Raw genomic sequence first — 24237 nt, 5'->3', positions numbered from 1 at the left:
CAAAAGTGATAACTAAGTGGCTCGGGGAACAAAACATCCATATTTCAGGTCCATAGCCAGGAAACTCCCCAGACCTTAATCCCATTGAGAACTTGTGGTCAATCCTACAGAGGCGGGTGGACAAACAAAAACCCACAAATTCTGACAAAGTCCAAGCATTGATTATGCAAGAATGGGCTGCCATCAGTCAGGATGTTTCCCAGAAGTTAATTGACAGCATGTCAGGGCGGATTGCAGAGGTCTTGAAAAAGAAGGGTCAACACTACAAATATTGACTCTTTGCATCAACTTCATGTAATTGTCAATAAAAGCCTTTGACACTTATGAAATGCTTGTAATTATACTTCAGTATTCCATAGTAACATCTGACAATATCTAGACACTGAAGCGGCAAACTTTGTGGAAATTAATGTTTGTATCATTCAAAACTTTTGGCCATGACTGTACATCCTAGGATTTGTTTTTCACTTGATATTCTTCAAGAATAAATGACCATGGAACAGATTCCTAGATCCCATACTGTATGGTATTTTATTATTATTATTATTTTTTTTTAAACACTGGCATACCCAATAATTTTGTCCATTTTGATAACTTCCCAACATGTTCATGACAGTCTGTTCTAAGGGGTGGTACTGTCTGGTAGCCTAGGTGAAATAGGGCTACAGTTGCCACTAGCTATGAAGTTACTAACCTAGAATAAAGGAGAGACATGTTACCTTGACAGGGGAGGCCTCCTCTGCACTGCTGGGAGAGGACAGGGGGAGAACTGTAGAGAGAGTGAGGGGGAGACGGGCTACAGCAGGGTGTCTACTAGACCAACGCAGCTCAGAGCACTCAAACAGAATGAGTGGGTGTGAGGGGAGGCGGGACGTGGCATGCTCACTCTTCAGTTTGCTCTTGGTTTTGGGCTTCTTCCTGGTGTAGTCGTGTTTGGCCAGCTGGGACAGGATCACACTGCTGCCAGCCTCAGCAGGGGGAGGAGAGCCTTTTGATTTAGACTACAGAGGATATCAATGAAGTTCAATACCTTATTCATTCATTCGAATAGGACAATTTCAAAACAACGCCACTGGCTACAGCAGTGTTTCCCAACTCCGGTTCCCCATACCCTCAACAGTACATATATTTGTTGTGGCCTCGGACAAGCACACCTGATTCTACTAGTTAACTAATCGTCAAGCCCTTAAGTTGAATCAGGTGTTTTAGTTTACAACAAAATGTGTTTTGTTGGGGGGGGTCCTGGAGGACTGAAGTTAGGCAACATTGGGCTTCAGTATGAATGAAATTGGTGAAAATAGCTACGATATCACAAATGGTTAGCAGCGAATCCCATTAAGAGTGCAATACCATTATACACTGCTCAAAAAAATAAAAGGGAACACTTAAATAACACATCCTAGATGTGAATGAAAGAAATCTTATTAAATACTTTTTTCTTTACATAGTTGAATGTGCTGACAACAAAATCACACAAAAATAATCAAATGGAAATCCATTTTATCAACCCATGGAGGTCTGGATTTGGAGTCACACTCAAAATTAAAGTGGAAAACCACACTACAGGCTGATCCAACTTTGATGTAATGTCCTTAAAACAAGTCAAAATGAGGCTCAGTAGTGTGTGTGGCCTCCACGTGCCGGTATGACCTCCCTACAATGCCTGGGCATGCTCCTGATGAGGTGGCGGATGGTCTCCTGAGGGATCTCCTCCCAGACCTGGACTAAAGCATCCGCCAACTCCTGGACAGTCTGTGGTGCATGTGGCGTTGGTGGATGGAGCGAGACATGATGTCCCAGATGTGCTCAATTGGATTCAGGTCTGGGGAACGGGCGGGCCAGACCATAGCATCAATGCCTTCCTCTTGCAGGAACTGCTGACACACTCCAGCCACACGAGGTCTGGCATTAGGAGGAACCCAGGGCCAACCGCACCAGCATAAGGTCTCACAAGAGGTCTGAGGATCTCATCTCGGTACCTAATGGCAGTCAGGCTACCTCTGGCAAGCACATGAGGGCTGTGCGGCCCCCCAAAGAAATGCCACCCCACACCATGACTGACCCACCGCCAAACCAGTCATGCTGGAGGATGTTGCAGGCAGCAGAACGTTCTCCACGGCGTCTCCAGACTCTGTCACGTCTGTCACGTGCTCAGTGTGAACCTGCTTTCATCTGTGAAGAGCACAGGGCGCCAGTGGCGAATTTGCCAATCTTGGTGTTCTCTGGCAAATGCCAAACGTCCTGCACGGTGTTGGGCTGTAAGCACAACCCCCACCTGTGGACGTCGGGCCCTCATACCACCCTCATGGAGTCTGTTTCTGACCGTTTGAGCAGACACATGCACATTTGTGGCCTGCTGGAGGTCATTTTGCAGGGCTCTGGCAGTGCTTCTCCTGCTCCTCCTTGCACAAAGGCGGAGGTAGCGGTCCTGCTGCTGGGTTGTTGCCCTCCTACGGCCTCCTCCACGTCTTCTGATGTACTGGCCTGTCTCCTGGTAGCGCCTCCATGCTCTGGACACTAAGCTGACAGACACAGCAAACCTTCTTGCCACAGCTCGCATTGATGTGCCATCCTGGATGAGCTGCACTACCTGATCCACTTGTGTGGGTTGTAGACTCCGTCTCATGCTACCACTAGAGTGAAAGCACCGCCAGCATTCAAAAGTGACCAAAACATCAGCCAGGAAGCATAGGAACTGAGAAGTGGTCTGTGGTCTCCACCTGCAGAACCACTCCTTTATTGGGGGTGTCTTGCTTATTGCCTATAATTTCCAACTGTTGTCTATTCAATTTGCACAACAGCATGTGAAATGTATTGTCAGTGTTGCTTCCTAAGTGGACAGTTTGATTTCACAGAAGTGTGATTGACTTGGAGTTACATTGTGTTGTTTAAGTGTTCCCTTTATTTTTTTGAGCAGTATACTTTGATCAAATAGTGAAATTTGTTTTGCAAACCTTTTGCTGCTGTTTCTCCTTGTTGGTTGGGGTGGAGTGTGTTGACCTGAAGCAGAAGGGGACACAGAAGGACATGGACAATCAATGAACTGTAATTGCACTAGTCCTCTGCAACTAGTAGTGACCACTCGATTACCAAGGGACAACATCAACTATAGATACAGTTTCAGACAACTGTGACTAATAACAGGCGCAGAGATCTTTTGGACAAGTATTTGGGACTGTGGCCTTACCCGCCAGAGGAGAGAGACTGAGTGCTGAAGAGCCTTGTTTTTGCTCTGGCCACCTGCAAAACAGACAAACAGCACACACACACACACACACAGATATTTAAATGTAGAGGGAAATATAGCCAAACAGATGCCCTTGAGGAAAGTAATTTAGTACTTGACACACTAAACATACACAATAGCCAGTCGACAATAAGTAGTCAACATTTCTCTATCTACAAACTGACCTGGTACCTCTTCAAAGCAGTCAAGAATGTAATACTCTCTGGCTTCCTGACATGTGACAAGTCTGTATACGTGGCACCAATAGTCTCAGTTACTTCAACAGTGACCTGAGGCAGTCAGACGTTAATACATGCAGTGATGGTGATGCCGAGGCCCAAGACATCACAGACATTTTAAGTGACATGATCTGACTGCAGAAGCAGTGTTCCTGTGGTCTCCAGAAGGTGGCAGGTTTTCATTATGATCTTGGACACTCCCCTCTGTATTTATTTAGAGACAGTGAAGCTACATTTCTCTATATAGTCCAGCATTTTGAATTTGAGATCAAATGTGCCATACGAGGCACAGTACAGAATGTCACATATTCAGGGTATTTTCATAGATATCCATTTTACCGTTTAGAAATGAAAGCACTTTATGCATCTAGTCCCTCCATTTTTTCATAAGCATTTGGACAAATTCACTTAGGGAATACCTTATTTACATGCATTTGCAGTTTGGCTTGTGTTTCTGATTATGTTGTGCCCAATAGGAACTGAATGGTTAATAATGTAGTGTCATTTTGGAGTCACTGTTGTAAATAAGAATGGAAGAGGTTTCTGAACACATCTACATTAATTTGGATGCTATCTACCATGATTATCCACAATCACTCATTCACGATTAATTCATTATCCATGACAGCATCCATATTAATATAGGTGTTCAGAAAGGTCTTCCATTCTGATTTACAATTAAAATGGCAAAACTTCCACCCTTCAGTTATTTTTGGGCAAAACAAAACAAAAAAATCAGAAACCTACAAATGCATCCAAGTGCTAGTCATATGGGACCAGATACTAAACTTACGCCTACTTTAACACACTAAGTGAATGTCAAAATATACACGTACAAAATTCACACACACGACCAAAAGTATGTGGACACCTGCTAGTCGAACATCTCATTCCAAAATCATGGGCAATAATATGGAGTTGGTCCCCCCTTTGCTGATATAACAGCCGCCACTCATCTGGGAAGGCTTTCCACTAGATGTTGAAACATTGCTGCAGGGACTTGCTGCCATTCAGCCACAAGACCATTAGTGAAGACACTGATGTTGGGTGATTAGACCTGGCTCGCAGTCAGCATTCCAATACATCCCAAAAGTGTCCAATGGGGTTGAGGTCAGGGCTCTGTGCAGTCCATTCAAGTTCTTCCACACCGATCTCAAACGATTTTTGTATGGACCTCGCTTTGTGCAGAGTTCAATCTTGTTTATCATTGAGAGTTTTTGGGTGCCTTTTGGCAAACTCCAAGCAGTCTGTCACGTGCCTTTTACTAAGGAGTGGCTTCCATCTGGCCGCTCTACCAAAAAGGGCTGATTGGCGGAGTGCTGCAGAGATGTTTGGCCTTCTGGAAGGTTCTCCCATCTCCACAGAGGAACTCTGGAGCTCTGTCAGAGAGTGACCATCGGGTTCTTGGTCACCTTCCTGACCAAGGCCCTTCTCCCCCGATTACTAGTTTGGACGGGCGGACAGCTCGAGGAAGAGTCTTGGTGGTGCTAAACTTCTTCCATTTAAGAATGGAGGTCTCAGTGTTCTTGGAGACCTTCAAAGCTGCAGAATCTTTTTGGTACCCTTCCCTAGATATGTGCCTCGACACAATCCTGTCTCAGAGCTCTACGGACAATTCCTTCAACCTCGTGGCTTGGTTTTTGCTCTGACATGCACTGTCATCTGTGGGACCTTATATAGAAGTGTGTGCCTTTCCAAACCATGTCCAATCAATTGAATTTACCACAGGAGGAGAACTTCAATCTAGTTGTAGAAACAGCAAGGATGATCAATGGAAAGAGCCTCATAACAAAAAGGGTCTGAATACTTACGTAAATAAGGTATTCGAGTTTAATGAAATTTGCACAAAAAAAAAAACTTTGTTTTGTCGTTATGGGGTATATTGTGTAGATATAGAATTGTTCTTATTTAACGTAACTAAATGTGGAAAAAGTCAGTGTCTGAATACTTTCCGAATGCACAGTGTGTGTGCAGTACCAGTCACAAGTTTGAACACGCCTACTCATTCATAGGCTTTTATTTATTTTTACTATTTTCTACATTGTAGAATAACAGTGAAGACATCAAAACTAAGAAATAACACATGGAATCATGTAGAAAGTAAAAAATGTTGAATCAAAATATATTTTATATTGGACATTCTTCAAAGTAGCCACCCTTTGCACCCTCTTGGCATTCTCTCACCAGCTTCATGAGGTAGTCACCTGGAATGCATTTCAATTAACAGGTATGCCTTGTTAAAAGTTCATTTGTGGAATTTCTTTCCTTCTTAATGCGTTTGTGCCAATCAGTTGTGTTGTGACAAGGTAGGGGTGGCATACAGAAGATAGCCCTATTTGGTAAAAGACCAAGTCCATATCATGGCGAGAACAGCTCAAATAAGCAAAGAGAAGTGACAGTCCATCATTACTTTAAGACATGAAGGTCAGTCAATCCGTAAAATGTCAAGAACTTTGAGTTTCTTCATAGCGCTTGATAGTTTTCGCAACTGCACTTGAACAAACTGGCTCTCATGAGGACCGCCACAGTAAAAGAAGGCCCAGAGTTACCTCTGCTGCAGAGGAAAAGTTACTTAGAGTTACCAGCCTCAGAAATTGCAGGCCAAATAAATGCTTCACAGAGTTCAAATAACAGACATCAACTGTTCAGAGGAAACTGCGTGAATCAGGCCTTCATGGTCTACTGGCACTACTAAAGGACACCATTAAAGAAGAGACTTGCTTGGGCCAAGAAACACGAGCAATGGACATTAGACCGGTGGAAATCTGTCCTTTGGCCGGATGAGTCCAAATTTCAGACTTTTTGGTTCAAACCACTGTCTTTGTGAGAGTGTAGGTGAACGGATGCTCTCCACGTGTGGTTCCCACCATGAAGCATGGAGGTGTGATGGTGCTTTGCTGGTTATCTATTTAGAATTCAAGGCACACTTAACCAGCATGGCTACCACAGCATTCTGCAGCGATACGCAATCCAATCTGGTTTGCGCTTCGTGGGACTATCATTTGTTTTTCAACAGGACAATGACCCAACACACCTCCAGGCTGTGTAATGGCTATTTGACCAAGAAGGAGAGTGATGGAGTGCTGCATCAGATGACCTGGCCTCCGCAATCACCCAGACCTCAACCCAATTGAGATGGTTTGGGATGAGTTGGACCGCAGAGTGAAGGAAAAGCAGCCAACAAGTGCTATGCATATGTGGGAACTCCTTCAAGAACGTTGGAAAAGCATTCCTCATGAAGCTGGTTGAGAGAATGCTAAGAGTCTGCAAAGTGGTCAAGGCAAAGGGTGGCTACTTTGAAGAATCTAAAAATCGACACCTTTTGGTTACTACATGATTTCATAGTTTGTCTTCACTATTATTCTACAATGTAGAAAATAATAAAAATAAAGTAAAACCCTTGAATGAGTAGGTGTCCACAGACTAACTTTCAAATGGAGGGACTAGATACATTGTGCTTTCATTTCTAAAATGGTTAAACATTTGCATGAAAATTCCCTCAAATAAAAAAAATGACATTCTGCACTGTCGGCTCATGAAACATTGTTCCCAAATCTAAAATGCTTAGTATAGAGCCAAATTAACCAATTTTATCGTCACTGTCCAAATAAATACAGGAGGGAGTACCAACCAAGCGTATTGAATGTACAGTTGAAGTCGGAAGTTTACATACACTTAGGTTGGAGTCATTAAAACTTGTTTTTCAACCACTCCACAAATTTCTTGTTAAACTATAGTTTTGGCAAGTCAGTTATGCACAAGAAGATATCCTGACACGTAATGTTTCGAACAATTGTTTACAGACAGATTATTTCACTATCACAATTCCAGTGGGTCAGAAGTATACATACACTAAGTTGACTATGCTTTTAAACGGCTTGGGAAATTCCAGAAAATTATGTCATGGCTTTAGAAGCTTTTGATAGGCTAATTGACATAGTTTGAGTCAATTGGAGGTGTACCTGTGGATGTATTTCAAGGCCTACCTTCAAACTCAGTGCCTCTTTGCTTGACATCATGGGGAAACCCAAATAAATGAGCCAAGACCTCAGAAAACTATTTTGTAGACCTCCACAAGTCTGGTTCATCCTTGGGAGCAATTTCCAAATGCCTGAAGGTACCACGTTCATCTGTACAAACAATAGTACGCAAGTATAAACACCATGGGACCACGCAGCCATCATACCGCGCAGGAAGGAGACGCGTTCTGTCTCCTAGAGATGAACGTACTTTGGTGTGAAAAGAGCAAATCAATTCCAGAACAACAGCAAAGGACCTTGTGAAGATGCTGGAGGAAACAGGTACAAAAGTATCTATAGCCACAGTAAAACGAGTCCTATATCAACATAACCTGAAAGGCCACTCAGCAAGGAAGAAGCCACTGCTCCAAAACCGCCATAAAAAAGCCAGACTACGGTTTGCAACTGCACATGGGGACAAAGATCGTACTTTTTGGAGAAATGTCCTCTGGTCTGATGAAACAAAACTAGAACTGTTTGGACATAATGACCATCGTTATGTTTGGAGGAAAAAGGGGGATGCTTGTAAGCCGAAGAACACCATCCCAACCGTGAAGCACGGGGGTGGCAGCATCATGTTGTGGGGGTGCTTTGCTGCAGGAGGGACTGGTGCACTTCACAAAATAGATGGCATCATGAGGTAGGAAAATTATGTGGATATATTGAAGCAACATCTCAAGACATCAGTCAGGAAGTTAAAGCTTGGTCGCAAATGGGTCTTCCAAATGGACAATGACCCCAAGCATACTTCCAAAGATGTGGTAAAATGGCTTAAGGACAATAAAGTCAAGGTATTGGAGTGGCCATCACAAAGCCCTGACCTCAATCCCATAGAACATTTGTGGGCAAAACTGAAAAAGCATGTGCGAGCAAGAAGGCCTACAAACCTGACTCAGTTACACCAGCTCTGTCAGGAGGAATGGGTTAACATTCGCCCAACTTATTGTGGGAAGCTTGTGGGAGGCTACCCGAAACGTTTGACCCAAGTTAAACAAATTAAAGGCAATGCTACCAAATACTAATTGAGTGCATGTCAACTTCTTACCCACTGGGAATGTGATGAAAGAAATAAAAGCTGAAAGAAATCATTCTATCCTACTTTTCTGACAGTTCACATTTTTAAAATAAAGTGATGATCCTAACTGACCTAAGACAGGGAATTTTTACTATGATTAAAAGTCAGGAATTGTGAAAAACTGAGTTTAAATGTATTCGGCTAAGGTGTATGTAAACTTCCGACTTCTACTGTATATTTTTTTAAAGGCATCTACAGTCATTAGATCCACTGTTTTGATGAATACTCATTGTCTCATTGAAAGTATTGCTCAAATAGCATCACAGCAGACATTGGGGGAAGGCCCATGACATAAAATGACAAGAGTCAAATAGCAAACCTCAGTGTCAGAGCTGGCACACAGTTCGAAGATGTCCTCCGGTGAAGTTTCAATTCTTTCCCTGTGATATGAGAAAAACAATGACTTGACGGAAATATGGCAATACAGAAAGAGTACAGTATTGGTGAACCATTGAAACACTTTTTGCTGTGATCACTCACCGAGACAGAGCTGTTGCCAGACTGGTCTGGTTTACAGCAGGGATCTATAGGACAAAACAATAATTAGTACTCCCATACTATTTGTGCAGCAGTCAACTGTATTACCACGTGCCATATAATGATATAGCTTTACAGAGTTGGACACAGTGTGGGACTAGTTTGAAGGAGCCCCACTGAGTATGGTTAAGTTACCCCTTCATGTGTTTTAATGCTTACCTCTGTGCTGCCTGCAGTTGCCAGAGTAGGGGACCTTGGCGGAAACAATCAGTTACTCATCTTAAAAACCAAATGTATCATAAATAACCATATAGAGTGCCAAATATAGCATAGGGTACTTACAGTGATGAGGTCTCCAATGCAGCTAGCTCGTCGAGATCTAGTGGAGAAATACATTCCATGAATTCATACATTCTTTTACAGCAGCCTGGAGACACTGAAATTAGTATGATCGGTTACATAAGACAGGTTTCTTAAAACAAAAGTAGGGCGAAGTCTAGCAAACCATATATTGCGTGTTCGAATCTCACAGACAACTGTAGCAACTTCGTAACTAGATAGCATGTTAGCTAATCCTTCCCCTAACCATAGCTCCCTAGCTAACTTAGCCAAAACAAATTTGAATTCGTAACATATTAAACGAATTGAACGAACATCCACACAATTAATACACACCATATTGGAGTGTCCCGGATTTACATTTACTATGTTACCTCTACCCCCAGAGTCAAGGTCGTTTAAAAAGGACACGTCGGGATTTTGGGACTGAGGCCCTTCATCTACTTCCTCAGAGTCAGATGAACTTGTGGATACCATTTTTATGTACAGTTGAAGTCAGAGGTTTACATACACCTTAGCCAAATACATTTAAACTCAGTTTCACAATTCCTGACATTTAATCCTAGTAAACATTCCCTGTCTTAGGTCAGTTAGGATCACCACTTTATTTTAAGAATGTGAAATGTCAGAATAATAGTACAGAGAATTTATTTATTTATTACATCACATTCCCAGTGGGTCAGAAGTTTACATATACTCAATTAGTATTTGGTAGCATTGCCTTTAAATTGTTTCACTTGGGTCAAACGTCTTGGGTAGCCTTCCACAAGCTTCCCACAATAAGTTGGGTGAATTTTGGCCCATTCCTCCTGACAGAGCTGGTGTAACTGAGTCAGGTCTGTAGGCCTCCTTGCACATGCTTTTTCAGTTCTGCCCACAAATTTTCTATGGGATTGAGGTCAGGGCTTTGTGATGGCCACTCCAATACCTTGACTTAGTTGTCCTGAAGTCATTTTGCCACAACTTTGGAAGTATGCATGGGGGTCATTGTTCATTTGGAAGACCCATTTGCGACCAAGCTTTAACTTCCTGACTGATGTCTTGAGATGTTGCTTCAATATATCCACATAGTTTTACTCCCTCATGATGCCATCTATTTTGTGAAGTGCACGAGTCCCTCCTGCAGCAAAGCACCCCCACAACATGATGCTGCTACCCCCGTGCTTCACGGTTGGGATGGTGTTCTTCGGCTTGCAAGCCTCCCCATTTTTCCTCCAAATATAACAATGGTCATTATGGCCAAACACTTCCATTTTTGTTTCATCAGACATTTCTCTAAAAAGTACAATCTTTGTCCCCATGTGCAGTTGCAAACCATAGTCTGACTTTTTTTTTTTTTTTATGGAGGTTTTGGAGCACTGGCTTCTTCCTTGCTGAGTGGCCTTTCAGGTTATGTTGTTATAGGACTCGTTTTACTGTGGATATAGATACTTTTGCACATGTATCCTCCAGCATCTTCACAAGGTCCTTTGCTGTTGTTCTGGGATTGATTTGCTCTTTTCACACCAAAGTTCGTTCATCTCTAGGAGACAGAACGCGTCTCCTTCCTTAGCGATATGACAGCTGCGTCGTCCCATGGCGTTTATACTTGCGTACTATTGTTTGTCTGCTTCTTTTGTGAGGTCTCGGCTGATTTCTTTTGATTTTCCCATGATGTCAAGCAAAGAGGCACTGGGTTTAAAGTAGGCCTTGAAATGCATCCACAGGTACACCTCCAATTGACTCAAATGATGTCAATTAGCCTATCAGAAGCTTCTAAAGCCATGACATCATTTTCGGGAATTTTCCAAGCTGTTTAAAGGCACAGTCAGCTTAGTTTATGTAAACTTCTGACCCACTGGAATTGTGATAGTGAAATAATCTGTAAACAGTTGTTGGAAAAATGACTTGTGTCATTAACAAAGTAGATGTCCTAACTGACTTCCCAAAACTATAGTTTGTTAACAAGAAATTTGTGGACTGGATTAAAAAAGAGTTTTAATGACTCCAACCTAAGTGTATGTAAACTTCTGACTTCCACTGTATCTACGTACAGTATGAAGGAAGTTTGAGGTAGTTTTGCGAGCCAATGCTAACTACTGACTGGAAGTCTATGGGTATATGTTAACAAATATTGCCAAAATCCCAAAGCATCCCTTTAATGTGGAAATTAATATAGCATAACCTATGTGATCTGGTCTAATACATCACAGTCCATGAGATTAAAGAACTGAACATATCTGATTGCAAGGGTTCCATGACGTGTTGTATCGATGGCTGGTCATCTGAACGTACACTTTGCTGTGGGGAAAGGGAAGAATATGGCATAGCCTAGTTTCATAACTTAACAATGGGCTTCTCATGCGCATACATTTATTGGTAAAGCATTGTCCTCATAATTCATCTGTCATGCTAGGGGTTACCAGTAGTCGTTTGCTTTCAAAGACCCTCTTGGCAGCATCCAGGATGTCATGCTTGGGATCGAAGATGATCTGGACCATCTTTCCCTTGGTCATGCGATAGGTGAGGGGGTTCGACAGGTGAACGGTCAGAATGGTCTGATTATCACAGTCTGGAGGGAGAATCATGGTAAACAATATAAAATGCAGCTCGTTACTTCTCAAATAAAGGAAAAGTCCCATATCCTCATTTCAGCATCAAACTGAAGGGCTAATGATGCAAGAGGAATTCTCCACTCACCACACACACTGAACCTAAAGACGTCTGCTCTTAGCAAATGGATTGATTCCCACAGTGAACCCTGTAGCGCCAGACGACATGGCAGAGGGGGAAAACAAATTTAAAAGCCTCACTTAGGACATTGGAAATCTAAGACCGACCCATTAAAGTAAACACTACTGACGTTCATTTATCGCTGACGTACACTGGTGTGTGTGGTCTGGTCAGTCTCACCTCGGGGTTGTTAACAAAGAGGCTGATACAGGACGTTCCTAGGTTGAAGTCCACCCAGAAATGTTCCAGTTTCTCATCCTCTGGCATGAACAGCTGAAGACAGACATTCATTTGTAAGTCTTACACACATCATTGCCTGAGGGGAATATCAGACCCAATGCATGCATGACATGAGACAGTTAGCTTTAAATAAGACATTTGTAACTGCCACACATTTAGCTTTATATTATCTGGAGTGTCATCCATGTTCCCTTATGACTTTGGAGCAGTGATCCTGGGACTAGTGCTGGTCTTACCTCAGTGGTGTCAAGAAACACACAGATGCAGGGGAACGTGAACACCCTATGAGAAACAGGCATTTATCTTACCATGTGAAACTTGTGTTTGATGTGATTTATTCTTTACAGAATAATATTTTTTTATTTAAATTATATGAAATGAGAATAATGAGGTGGGTGTATGAAATGTAGAGAAAAATAGTGTGGACTCCCCTTCTTTCATCTCCAAAATAGCTGTTCAAGTCATTGAGAAAAGTCCTGCAGTCCTATTTTGCAACAGAGAAAAAAATTAAGGCTAGTCTTTGACAGTTAAGACATGCATGTTTTACCCTCTTTGAATGCCACTATCAACATTTGAATTATTTATGGGGAGGTTAGAACTCAGAAACTTACTATCTCAAATTCTGTATCGTTTATTGCGTTGAAGCCCTCTGCAAAAACTGGGTTGGCAAACCACTTGTTGGTCAGCTCTTTCCTCGACCTCTTTATGGTCATTCGACAGAGTGCTTCTGATAGGGCCACCTGCATCTCATAGTCTGAACAAAACCACTACCCAAGTCAGTCACAGACAATTATGCATTTTTCATACAGTGAATTGCATTCCATAAAAAAAACAAAAAATGAAGTGTCACTCACCGCCCACATTGAGAATGGCTTTTGCAAATTGCTCACTGGAGGGAAAAAAAACGTCAAACTGCATTAATGAACACGATCTTGCTAAAGAAAAGAAAAAAGAAAATGCAGTGTAGACTAAATCTATCCACTAGGGGGCAATGCATTCTCAGACAACCATTTCAACGTTGGAAAGGCCTCTCTCCATGTTCTCGTATTTACAGGACTCTGTCATGACTGAAAGCTTACAGGAGTAGACAATGGTCTTTGGACATGCTCAGTTTCCTCCTCTCTTCTTTTGTGGTATTGTCGAGGATCGAGTTAATCGTCCTTATAGCCTGAATGGATAGAAAGAAAACAGTGAAGTATTCGTTTTATCATTTTGGAGACAAGAACAATGTAACATCCAATAGAATTGCAGGATGTTAATGTTTACAAAAATATATTCCGTTCTTTAACGTTTTTCCTGCTTTTCTATTAGACAGTCTCCCTTTTTAGTGAACAAAAGGTATTTCTTCAGAACCTTCTGAATCAACATCATCGCTCTCAATGACTGTACAGCCTTACCTCTAATCTCAGACTAAACGTGACGTCTTGATCGGTCCCAACCACTCCAACATGCAGCAGGAAGACGCTGGTGAGCTGACCTCTGTCTTTCCCCCCCCAAAACAAACAGCATTACTGTAGCTACCAGCATAAAAAAAAGCAAGGGATGGCAAATGTGGAATGATCAAAATTAGAGAAAAAGCTCACCTTCAACAGAAGGAGGCAAACGCTGAAAAATGAGGTGAAAAAACATGAGTATTTAGTTGGCTGATGCAGTGAAATAACATTGAAAATGTATTCTAAATCGACCCTAGACCAGGGCTCTCCAGGCGTTCTTTTAGAGCTACCCTCCTGTAGGTTTTCCACTCCAACTCCAGTTGTAACTAACCTAATTCAGGTTATCAGCTAATTATTAGAATCAAGTGTGCTAGATTAGGGTTGGAGCAAAAACCTACATGACTGTAGCTCTCCAGGAACAGGGGTAGAGAGCTCTGCCCTAGACACTTCTGTAGATCTGAAATGATTTGATAAGGATAGCCTTGCAAAATTCCTGTAACTTTTCCAAAATTCATGGATTTCCTGCTTATTCCCTCCTGATTCCAGGAGTCTTCAAACCAGGATTTCTGGACAACCTGTTGAGAAAGTTTGTGGAATTTTGCAAACCTAGATAGGAAAGCAACATGGAAAACAACCCACCCAGCCTAACATAAGGCAAGGTGAAGTAATTAACATATTGGTTAGACATCCAATATTTTCAGATCTACATGAGTGGGTAGGGCTGGGGGTTGATTTAAAATTTGGCCAACTCACACCTTACCAGGAAAAAATCAAAAAAGGTCTCAATAAGGCTGGGCAGGTCCTTCACACCTTTGTATTCTTCCATTTTCAGAAAGTCTGCAGCTCTTTCAAACCACGTCAACATGTGGAAATGAACAAACACAGTCAAATAGACCCATCAGAACCCGATAGGTTACATTTGAATGTTAAACACATCTTTGGAGATTTAAAAATATATATATTTATTGCTTGGTAAGATACTTATCTTGTAAACGAGACCTTGCCTGGCCAGGCAGTTAAAGCAGTCTTCATCATACTGGCATACATCTTCAATTGCTCTCAAAAGCAAAGTGACACTTTTGAACACACTTCTGTCAAGTTCCTGCAATCCACAGAGGAGAACGGGGAAGAGAATGTTTACAATTCTAACAAAACTGTTCAGCACATTTATTGTGTAACCAATGTGCTTTGGTAAGGTTTTCCTGATCATTGTTTTATATAAATAGGCTACTTCAAGCAGGAATTTCATACCCACAAAGGGTTAAATGTAATTTGATGAATGTGGATGTGAGAAAATAGCCTACCTTGTTAGCGACTTTGTTCAATCTGTTAACCAACGACTTGGAGGCTTTCTCCCTCAGAAGTGCTGCTGTGATGGCTCCAACATTATTGCTGACGAAGGCATCCTCCAAAATTATTTCGAACTGATAGAAAATGTGAAAAATACGCATCGTTTTGATCAATATAATTGTAATAGATAGGCCTATAGTTAGCGTTACACCGCTGATCTCTTCAATGGGGTCCTATATTCACTAACATTAGCAAATCTAAATACGTTTCCATAATTTACCATGTTTTACGATAATATTACCGTTTTTTAGGCAGCGAGGCAATAATTCACGAAGAAACGATTGCATTTAATTGTTAAAAAAATTAACAAACTTACGTTCATAATTAGCGGTGTGCGAGTGTAGCTATAGGGACAATTTCCCACAGGTGAATCTAATTAGTGAACTAACGCTAGAAAAGACGCGCATGAAGGACCATAATCTGTCCAAATAAATACATGTTGTAATCTCCTTTCTTTTCGTTACGGGTAATTCAAACTAAACTAAGTGAAACTGTGAAAGTTTTCTTGATAAGAGCAATCTGAATCCATTATTGTGTTTGAAGCCGTTTTGGGCGGAAAAACATTTGTTGTTTTTTTGTGTGTGAAGCCATTCGATCTTATTTGCATAAGGAGGATACATAATGGCCAAACAAACATCTAAAGTTGTGCATAACATTCGAATGTTGATCAATTAAAATGGGACTTTCACAGTTAGTGGTAAAAAATCCCCAATAAAAACGACCATTCTATCAGATCTTTCAGCAATGTGACGGAGTTGAAGTTAGACAAAAATCTGACTGTTTGTCTTACTGAGTTGACAAATGAAATTGTTCTACTTCATTCAAGTGGTATACACAGTAGCAATTTTGTTTTTCCTCAGTTGCTGTATGACTTTAAAACCTAATTAAATGTAACATATTTGAGCCAAAATGCATATTCTAGTTGAACCTATCAGTCAGATGGAGCTGACAGTTTATGGTTGTGACCTTGGTGATTACAATATTGTTTGTTTAAATCTATCAACAGTAGAGAACTTTACAGAGTGGTCTTGTTGCACTACATGTAACGAGGACATTAATAAAGGGTCCTTATGTTATAGCTGACCCTACTCATTACTGTTTCATTTTGGACAAATCTGACAGTTGACCAAATCTCCAGACACATATTATAGAAATCACAGTTTTGAGAGAAATATTCCTTAGTCACAGAGGGCTATTGCAAGAAACTACATAAGGTCCTTTTCCAGATAATATCCATTATGGCCAGTTTATTTTTATTGTGAGAGTTTGAGGGGAGTGGGCTTACCTCTGGGGCGACCCCAAACAAACGATTAAATAAATATATAGAAATAATACATTTTGTTATATGTTTGGGTTGGATGGGCTGCTATGCCAGTGGTTCTATTTAGATATTCTGGTAATTCGCTCAATGAATAGCCTAATGGACAGCAATAGATTTTAATTTCACATGAAGGAGAATAATAATTGAAAAAAGTACATTTTAACCGTATACAGTAGCCTAGCCTATGTTTTGATCAGCCTCAAGTCGTAACAGTGACAATTTGGCGGATGGAAACATGCAAACAAACCCCTGACATGCTTCAAATGTGTATTATTCTCTGCCAAATGCTGTCGGGAAAATATCCAAATTCTGATTCCCGAATAAAATAAAAGTGAACAACATTCCACAATAAAACAATAGGTAAAGACATGGGTGTAGCCTACAAAAATCTCTAAAACATGACATTCGTTAACAATGCAGAATGATTGATGCTTTGTTTATTGTTAATGTGCAGCCCCAGCTGTTTTGGTGTTTACACGTCAGTGTGGCTTTAGGTTTACATACAACAACTCTTAATGATCTCAGATAGATCACTTGTTGACACCTGTCAATGTAGGCTACTTGTGTAACCGTTGAATGTTGCTATTTCACATTCAGATTATTCACATTATATTTTTGCTGATTTATGAGCTCAGAGGACTCGTTAATCCTAACCAATAGGTTTGAAATTTACAACAGATAATTTTCCTGTCAGAACTGCAAGCATCATCGAAAAATAAATGAAGATAGACCCACAGAAACAGCCCAGGCCAATTCCCATCGTTTGTGGGCGGCCGTGAGTCATTTCATGACGTCTGTGTATATTCAAGATCAACATAGAGACACAGTATAATAGCCTATTAGTTTTTGATGTTTCATACATACACAGTACTAGAAAGAAACGTTCGGGGAAACGGACATGCAGTAAGTGGAGGTCAGTGCCACGGATCAGGTGAACTGAAAGTGCTCAGCCTCAACAGAGCTGAGGCTAGACATATTTCCTAGTCCTGCCTCCTCCTTTACATAGACGAGACAGCCCTTACCTACAGTCATTCACCTTGTTATTCCGGTGGCATCGCGTGACACTCCCCAGGACACAAGGGCATTTTGGATTAACACCGAGAAAAGAAAGGAAATCGGATGAAGATCATGTACTTCTGGACATATATTCTCTAATTATTTTTTCATTTTTAGCGTTGTCTGTCATATGCTTTATTTTTGACAAAGTAAGTGATTTCGTAAGGTGCGCGGCTACGGGACGGTACCTGTATTGGTGGGTCCTGCTATGAGTCAAGTTCAAAACCGTAAAATTGTGAGATTCTAACAAGATGTCAAAGTCCTCGGATCAGTTTGAAGACCCCGACTGTGTTTCTTCCTTTGGTATGAAGTTAACGTGGGATATCAACGACCCAAAGCTGCCTCAGGTAGGCTAATGTCGACGTTTTGCATACGCCAGTTGACGCTATCATTTAAAATATATTAATTGACAGCTATTTAAAATAACAAATTCTATAGCATGTGGTAGCCTATAAAATAAAGTAGGTCACGGTTTGAATCGAATAAATCAGTTTTAATTTGTGAAGATATGCAGAGTTAATGATATATTAGTTGACACGCATGTTGTCATGATTTGCCTTATGCTATGCTTTCATAGCTCAGATATCAAATAACATATATTCATTTGCAGTTTGTGTCCATATCTTTGGTTCTCGTCACAATAAACACTAATTGCAGGAATATTCTATTAATTGGCCTGTAGTTTTTGTTTTAACCGTATTATCCATTTTAATAAAAAGCACTTAAAAATAATGAATCCATCAAAATCTATATTTTACCCTAATTCTGACAGGACACAAAGCAGTATGACGCTTTCCAGGAGTGGACGGACGGGTATGTTCGTTACATCTACACCGGCGAGGATAAGAACGCACAGCGGCACCTGAGCGGATGGGCCATGCGGAACACCAACAACCACAACTGTCAGATTCTCAAGAAGTCCTGCCTCGGCGTGGTAGTCTGCGGCCGAAACTGCACGCTGGCTGACGGAAGCAAACTCCAGCTCCGACCGGCTATCTGCGACAAAGCACGACAAAAACAACAAAGTGAGTAAATGCATTATGCACAGCTGTCATGTTTATGGTGTACACCTGGCGACCCGTCTCCTCGGAAAAACGAGGAAGACATTAAAACACTTATTGATGTTGAATCAAATAATTGCCTATTGTCTAAATAAACACTGTAATTATTCTTAAAGCTTAATGAGCTCAGTTAAATTATTCATAATGATAGCCTACTTATTGGGCCTGTCGATATTGTAGGCTGTTTTTGAGAATAGCCTATAATTCCACTCACTCTGTAAAGAGATTAAACTATTAAACTTAACACCTGGTAACACTTGATACATCTGACTCAATTCATTCACATCGTCATGACCTTGATACACTATAGAAATGTGGCACTTGGTGCTTCAATAAAATAAACTCAATAAAGCTTTATATACAGAACACCTACTTATTAAACAACTTCAGATATTGTTGGTCTGACTGGGAAAAAAACGGTCTAATTAAAAATAATACCCCTCATAGTAAATACGTATTCTTTTTTTTAATTGTAAAAAATGTATTAATCAGCATTCACTTTCAACCACTCTCCACATAATAGACTATTCCTCTCCTCACATCATAACAGTATAATATTTCATAAATAAACTTACAATACTTGAATACAAAAATCACTTCTATACTATTAGCCAACATGGTTTTGTTTAAAACTGTGTGGTTGTGTGTATTGGTGGTTGTTCTCCAGAGAAGCTGTGCCCCAGCTGTAACTCTGCCCTGGAGCTGATGCCATGCAGAGGACACAGTGGCTATCCCGTCACCAACTTCTGGAGAATAGATGGAAAAGCTATATTCTTCCAGGTTTGTGGGTTCATATTCTGAATTGAGAGGTAACACGTTTGCAGGTCTCTGTATTAACCGTTTTTAAGCATTCATACAAGTTCATACAATACAATTGTTCATACAATAATTAATGTACAGTACTGTAATGTATTGTACAGCAGATCTTATACATGCATTTACTTAACTATGTATGTTTATTAGCTGTTTATAAGCAGACCTACAAGTACTGTAAACTTAAGTGTTGAGTTTTTAGTATTTCTATTTTGTGATATTAGGCAATAAATGATAATTAACATGCCTTCATGGATTTGTTGTTTTATTAGTGAAATGTAAAGATATGAGTTAATTAAAGTAAAAAACAATAAACAAACCATTTTTAGTTATGAGTTTCTGTGCAAAACATTCCCACACAAATATTACAATTTATTTAGTTAAGAGTAATCCTAAATGTGACCAAAGATGTTTCTAATTTCAAGAAAGTAACATCCTAGTATGTATTGATGTGATTGCAGGCGAAGGGGGTCCATGACCACCCCAGACCAGAGAGTAAGTCTGAGACAGAGGTCCGGAGGAGTGCAGTGAAGAGGAGGATGTCCTCTCCACACTTCTCCCAGAAGAGGAGGTTGATGGAGCCAGATGTAAGAAACTTTGCCCTCAATAGTCATATCTATACTGAACAAAAATACAAACGCAACATGCAACAGTTCATATGAGGAAATCAGTCAATTGAAATAAATTCCTTAGGCCCCTAATCTATGGATTTCATGACTGGGAATACAGATATGCATCTGTTGGCCACAGATACCTTTAAAAAAAATGGGCCTCACAATGGGCCTCAGAACCTCTTCACAGTATTTTTGTGCATTCAAATTGCCATCGATAAAATGAAATTGTGTTCTTTGTCCGTAGCTTATGCATGCCCATAACATTACCCCACTGCCACCATGGGGCACTCTGGTCACAATGTTGACATCAGCAAACCGCTTGCCCACACGACGCCATACACGTGGTCTGCGGTTATGAGGCCGGTTAGACGTACTGTCAAATTCTCTAAAACAACATTGGATGCGGCTTATGGTAGAGAATTGAACATTAAATGATCTGGCAATGGCTCTGGTGGACATTCCTGCAGTCAGCATGCCAATTGCACGCTCCCTCAACTTTAGACATCTGTGGCATTGTGTTGTGTGACAAAACTGCACATTTTAGGGGCCTTTTATTGTCCCCAGCACAAGGTATACCTGTGTAATGATCATGCTGTTTAATCAGCTTCTTGATTTGCCACACCTGTCAGGTGGATGGATTATTTTGGCAAAGGAGAAATGCTCCCTAACAGGGATTTAAACAAATTAGTGCACAACATTTCAGAGAAAAAAAAGCTTTTTGAGGGTATGGAATATTTTTGAGATCTTTTGTTTCAGCTCATGAAACATGGGAACAACACTTTACATGTTGCGTTTATATTTTTGTTCAAGTGTGCTTTGAATATTTACCTGCTCAGCCAGAGGTGGATGGTTCATTTCAACATGTTTTCCTTGTCACTGTTGCCTTTGCTTTCCCGTTGTGGTTGTTTAGTTTGGGTGGCAGAAACAGTAAGCACTTTGTGACCTGTACTTCGAATAGTGTAAAAGCCCTTCTTTGCATATACAATGTGATTGAAAAGTAAAAAACTCACAAACTACCCACATGCCATTTATTAAATTGGTAGATGCAGTGGACTGTCTTTGCCTAGCCAATCACTAATATGTTCAAAATATTCTTCAGACTGGGAGATACCACGACCTGGGCGCTCCTTTCCCCAACCTGCACCAGCTGTCCTGCATGGAGGGCCCAGACCGCTTTAGCATCATCGCTGAGTCCAACTTCCCCATCCAGACCCAGCACTACCCTCCGTTCCAAAACCCTGAGCCCTACAAGTTTGCCTACGATTCCCACGCCAACATGGGTGAGGCCCCATCCACACTCCAGAAGCAGCCCAACCACCGTCTGTACATGCCCCGGCCTCCGTGTGGCTACGACTTTGCCGTGCCGAGCTATTTAGGCTCGGGCTCCTACACAGCCCTATATAAGGACCCCAGTAGCCCCCAGGCGGAGGCCCCGGAGCCCAGCAAGGTGAGCTCGGGCCTGGGTACCAGCACTGCCACAACCCACACCACCGGGGTCCTTTCAGGCCACGACCGCAACAACTACGACACGACCAGCAAGCACCACGGCTGGAAACAGATCTTGGGCAAGGGGACGTACAGTGAGCGGGGCGAGTACGGACAGTTTCCTGGCAACACCAACCACCACTACTACAACAGTGAGTACCCGTGCAGGTACCCTGGCCCAGCGCCAGCCACGCCCGCTGCCCTGCAGACCATCATTACCACCACCACAAAAGTGTCCTACCAGCCCTGCCCCAAGTCCTCCGTGGTCAAGTACAGCGACAACATCTACGACGTCAAGGGCCTGCCCAGCTGCAGCTCCCTGCTCGAGGACACCTCGCCCACCTCTTACTCCGATCTCAAGATTCCTGAAGATTCTGGGGTCATCAAGTCTGCGCTGTCGTACCAGCCGGAAACCCTGCCAGCTAAAATTGAGAGGGCTGAGAACTTTGACACTTACCGCTACGGCAACTACGCGTCCAACAGCTATCCCGACAGGGTTTCTCATCCATTTAGATACGACGGAGGGGAATACTGATCGATGAGGAAGCCACCAAAACAAAGACTGTGATTTGATAGTTATGCAAATGACCAGAAAGAACGCTTGGAACAGACTTTCTGCCACCTTTTATCAGGTTTGTAAAGCTCTATTGTTATTTATATATTTGAGGTGTTGGATTCCATTTGGACTGCTAGTGATGACACTACATTGAGTCTAGACTCTTCTAGGATGTTCCCAACATTTCCCCATTTAATGCATAAGAAAAAGCCACAAAGTAATTATTATTGCCTTTGGATTTTTTTTTTAAATCGGATTATTGTGTTTGTAGAAAATGAATAATATGTATTCTTAAGGTATTTTGTCTGTTACAATATCACATCATATTCCTATGGCACTGAAATAAATGTTCTATAGACTGGGAATGGCCAACAAAGTATCATGAAAATGCTTGTGGTACAGTGCAACTGTAAATGCAGTCTTCAACTGTACAGTTTGTGAACATTGTTATGTGACATAAAAATTCAATGAGCTCCTACCATAGATTTGACACATTCTGATGCTGTGGTTATGATGTTGCCTTTTTTTTGGTCAAATTCACTTCATTCACTTCCAGCCCTTTGCAAGACCTTGCAGTTTAAACAAAGTAATTACACTGTTATCGACTGTCTTAAAATACTGGGGGGTGAGGAACATAAGTCAGAAACATAAGCTCATTGCCACCCCCCACACACACACTCACTCACTCAGAAAAGGATGTGCTCGTGTCAAAAGGGATGAAGTTGGGCAATTAATCGTCAGGTTTGTCATCGGGTCGCTTTCAATCTTGTGGTTCAGAGGCGCCCTGACAAGTATTTCCCTCCACTCTGGGGTAGAGACGAGAGAAAGATAGAGGGAGAAGAGATGAGTCTTTCTCCCCTTCTTCCAGAATGCCGGTAATACCTGACGCTGACAGTATCTCTCCTCGCGGCCGGTTCAGCAGGGAAGCGGCGCCGCTTCATTTGGAAGCTCAACACTCGGACTCCGCCGGGGACTTTTCCTCTGATGTCCCGTCTAGATAAACAAATGACTCTCTCTATTATTGTAAGGACAGAGGTGGTGCTAGCCGTGAATCAGTTTCTCCATATGTGTGATTCTTTTTAGTGTAACTGTGTGCTGACAGGAGACATAATGGTAGCCTTGTCAGACAGACTGATCACAGATGACTAATAACGTCTCTGTTTCAATATTTCAGAAAGCCTTTACCTTGTATTGGCTTAATTCTACAGAGATGTAGCCTTTTCTATGTAATTAAGCTGGGTGTGTAGGCCGGCTACACCTAATATACAATGTTTTGACAACAAAAACGTTAATATGCAACATGCTTGTAAAAATGTTGAAATGTAACGTAGAGCTCATGAGACTGAATAGCCAGGACGATGGCTACAGACTGTTAGCCTGTTTCTTCTCTTCAAGATTATAGACTTGGCTGATTTATAGTATATTAGGATCATAGATTATATTACAGTGCAAGGTACAGTGCAGTGTATTATTTGTAGGCCCTACTTACACAATTAATGTACTGCAGTACAACACAAAACAGAATTAGCTAATTGAGATTTGAGTGATTCATCAAACCTAACTTGTTTAGCTGCCAGGTACATCCATACATCTAATTAACAATACAATTCCCCTCTGTAGGACTGTATGACTAACAAAAACATGGGTCCTGGCTTTATTTCACAGTCCTGTTTCAGCTTCCACTTGTTTAGTACAGTATTTACAACGAAATTGTGACAATGGATACTTTTTAGCACTTCTCAAAAAATGAACTAGGGGCTCTATTAAATCTGTAATGCTGAAGCATTACACATTCCGCAGTAGAAATGTAAAGGTCATTTCCGATTGAATCTACATATGCAGCGTCAGCCGTGAATGCAGTCTCCGCTAAAGCAGGAACATTGCCTTTAAATTTCAATCACGCTGTAAAGCTGAACTTCCGCGATGCGGATTGAGTAGAGCCCTCCTGGTACCAAATTGCAGGCCTACATACTGATGTTGTAGTGCTTTCTTCTAAAGAGTGATCAATCAAATGTATTTATAAAGCCCTTTTTACATTAGCAGATGTCCAAAGTGCTATACAGAAACCCAGCCTAAAACCCCAAACAACAAGCAATGCAGATGTAGAAGCACAGTGGCTAGGAAAAACTCCCTAGAAAGGCAGGAACCTAGGAAGAAACCTAGCGAGGAACAAGGCTCTGATGTGTGTGTAACTCTGTATTTCACTGTCCGGTTTTAGATG

The 24237-nt window shown here is 41.4% G+C and overlaps 2 protein-coding genes across 3 annotated transcripts in view; one reads left to right on the top strand and one right to left on the bottom strand.

Moving 5' to 3' along the window:
* The window catches only part of sycp2l (synaptonemal complex protein 2-like), a 28246-nt gene extending 12624 nt beyond the window's left edge, over positions 1-15622 (bottom strand). The window contains exons 1-22 of the mRNA XM_045710561.1: positions 15065-15622; positions 14745-14862; positions 14521-14633; positions 13911-13932; positions 13725-13810; positions 13407-13495; positions 13182-13216; positions 12939-13081; positions 12759-12811; positions 12564-12609; positions 12268-12360; positions 12055-12115; positions 11778-11926; positions 11595-11655; positions 9379-9418; positions 9256-9289; positions 9040-9083; positions 8879-8939; positions 3188-3240; positions 2955-3000; positions 887-1001; positions 720-769 (exon numbers count right to left, since the gene is read on the bottom strand). Coding sequence (XP_045566517.1) covers positions 720-769; positions 887-1001; positions 2955-3000; positions 3188-3240; positions 8879-8939; positions 9040-9083; positions 9256-9289; positions 9379-9418; positions 11595-11655; positions 11778-11926; positions 12055-12115; positions 12268-12360; positions 12564-12609; positions 12759-12811; positions 12939-13081; positions 13182-13216; positions 13407-13495; positions 13725-13810; positions 13911-13932; positions 14521-14633; positions 14745-14862; positions 15065-15211 — 1659 coding nt within the window. The 5' untranslated portion in view covers positions 15212-15622. The remainder of the gene's footprint in view (positions 1-719; positions 770-886; positions 1002-2954; positions 3001-3187; positions 3241-8878; positions 8940-9039; positions 9084-9255; positions 9290-9378; positions 9419-11594; positions 11656-11777; positions 11927-12054; positions 12116-12267; positions 12361-12563; positions 12610-12758; positions 12812-12938; positions 13082-13181; positions 13217-13406; positions 13496-13724; positions 13811-13910; positions 13933-14520; positions 14634-14744; positions 14863-15064) is intronic.
* Positions 15623-17285: 1663 nt separating this feature from the next.
* On the top strand, positions 17286-22499 carry gcm2 (glial cells missing transcription factor 2). Of its 2 annotated transcripts, none has more exons than XM_014181224.2 (5): positions 17286-17834; positions 18260-18512; positions 19201-19328; positions 19823-19948; positions 21075-22499. In XM_014181224.2, the coding sequence occupies exons 1-5, from the start codon at positions 17739-17741 to the stop codon at positions 21993-21995; spliced, it is 1524 nt and encodes a 507-aa protein (XP_014036699.1). In that variant the 5' UTR covers positions 17286-17738; the 3' UTR covers positions 21996-22499. The 2 variants fall into 2 exon arrangements, with proteins under 2 accessions (XP_014036699.1, XP_014036700.1); XM_014181225.2 differs by having other exon boundaries at positions 17288-17834; positions 19216-19328.
* Positions 22500-24237: the final 1738 nt, after the last annotated feature.

This window comes from Salmo salar, chromosome ssa29 (genome assembly GCF_905237065.1).
Source record: "Salmo salar chromosome ssa29, Ssal_v3.1, whole genome shotgun sequence".
Classification (NCBI taxonomy): Eukaryota; Metazoa; Chordata; class Actinopteri; order Salmoniformes; family Salmonidae; genus Salmo; species Salmo salar.
This window is presented reverse-complemented; position numbering and strand designations above follow the sequence as displayed.

Bases quoted from the DNA above. Each gene is read 5' to 3' on its own strand.
- gcm2 (XM_014181224.2), top strand. From the start codon at position 17,739: ATGTCAAAGTCCTCGGATCAGTTTGAAGACCCCGACTGTGTTTCTTCC. The intron at 17,835-18,259 runs GTAGGCTAATGT...TAATTCTGACAG, and splicing joins ACGACCCAAAGCTGCCTCAG to GACACAAAGCAGTATGACGC. The intron at 19,329-19,822 runs GTTTGTGGGTTC...ATGTGATTGCAG, and splicing joins GAAAAGCTATATTCTTCCAG to GCGAAGGGGGTCCATGACCA.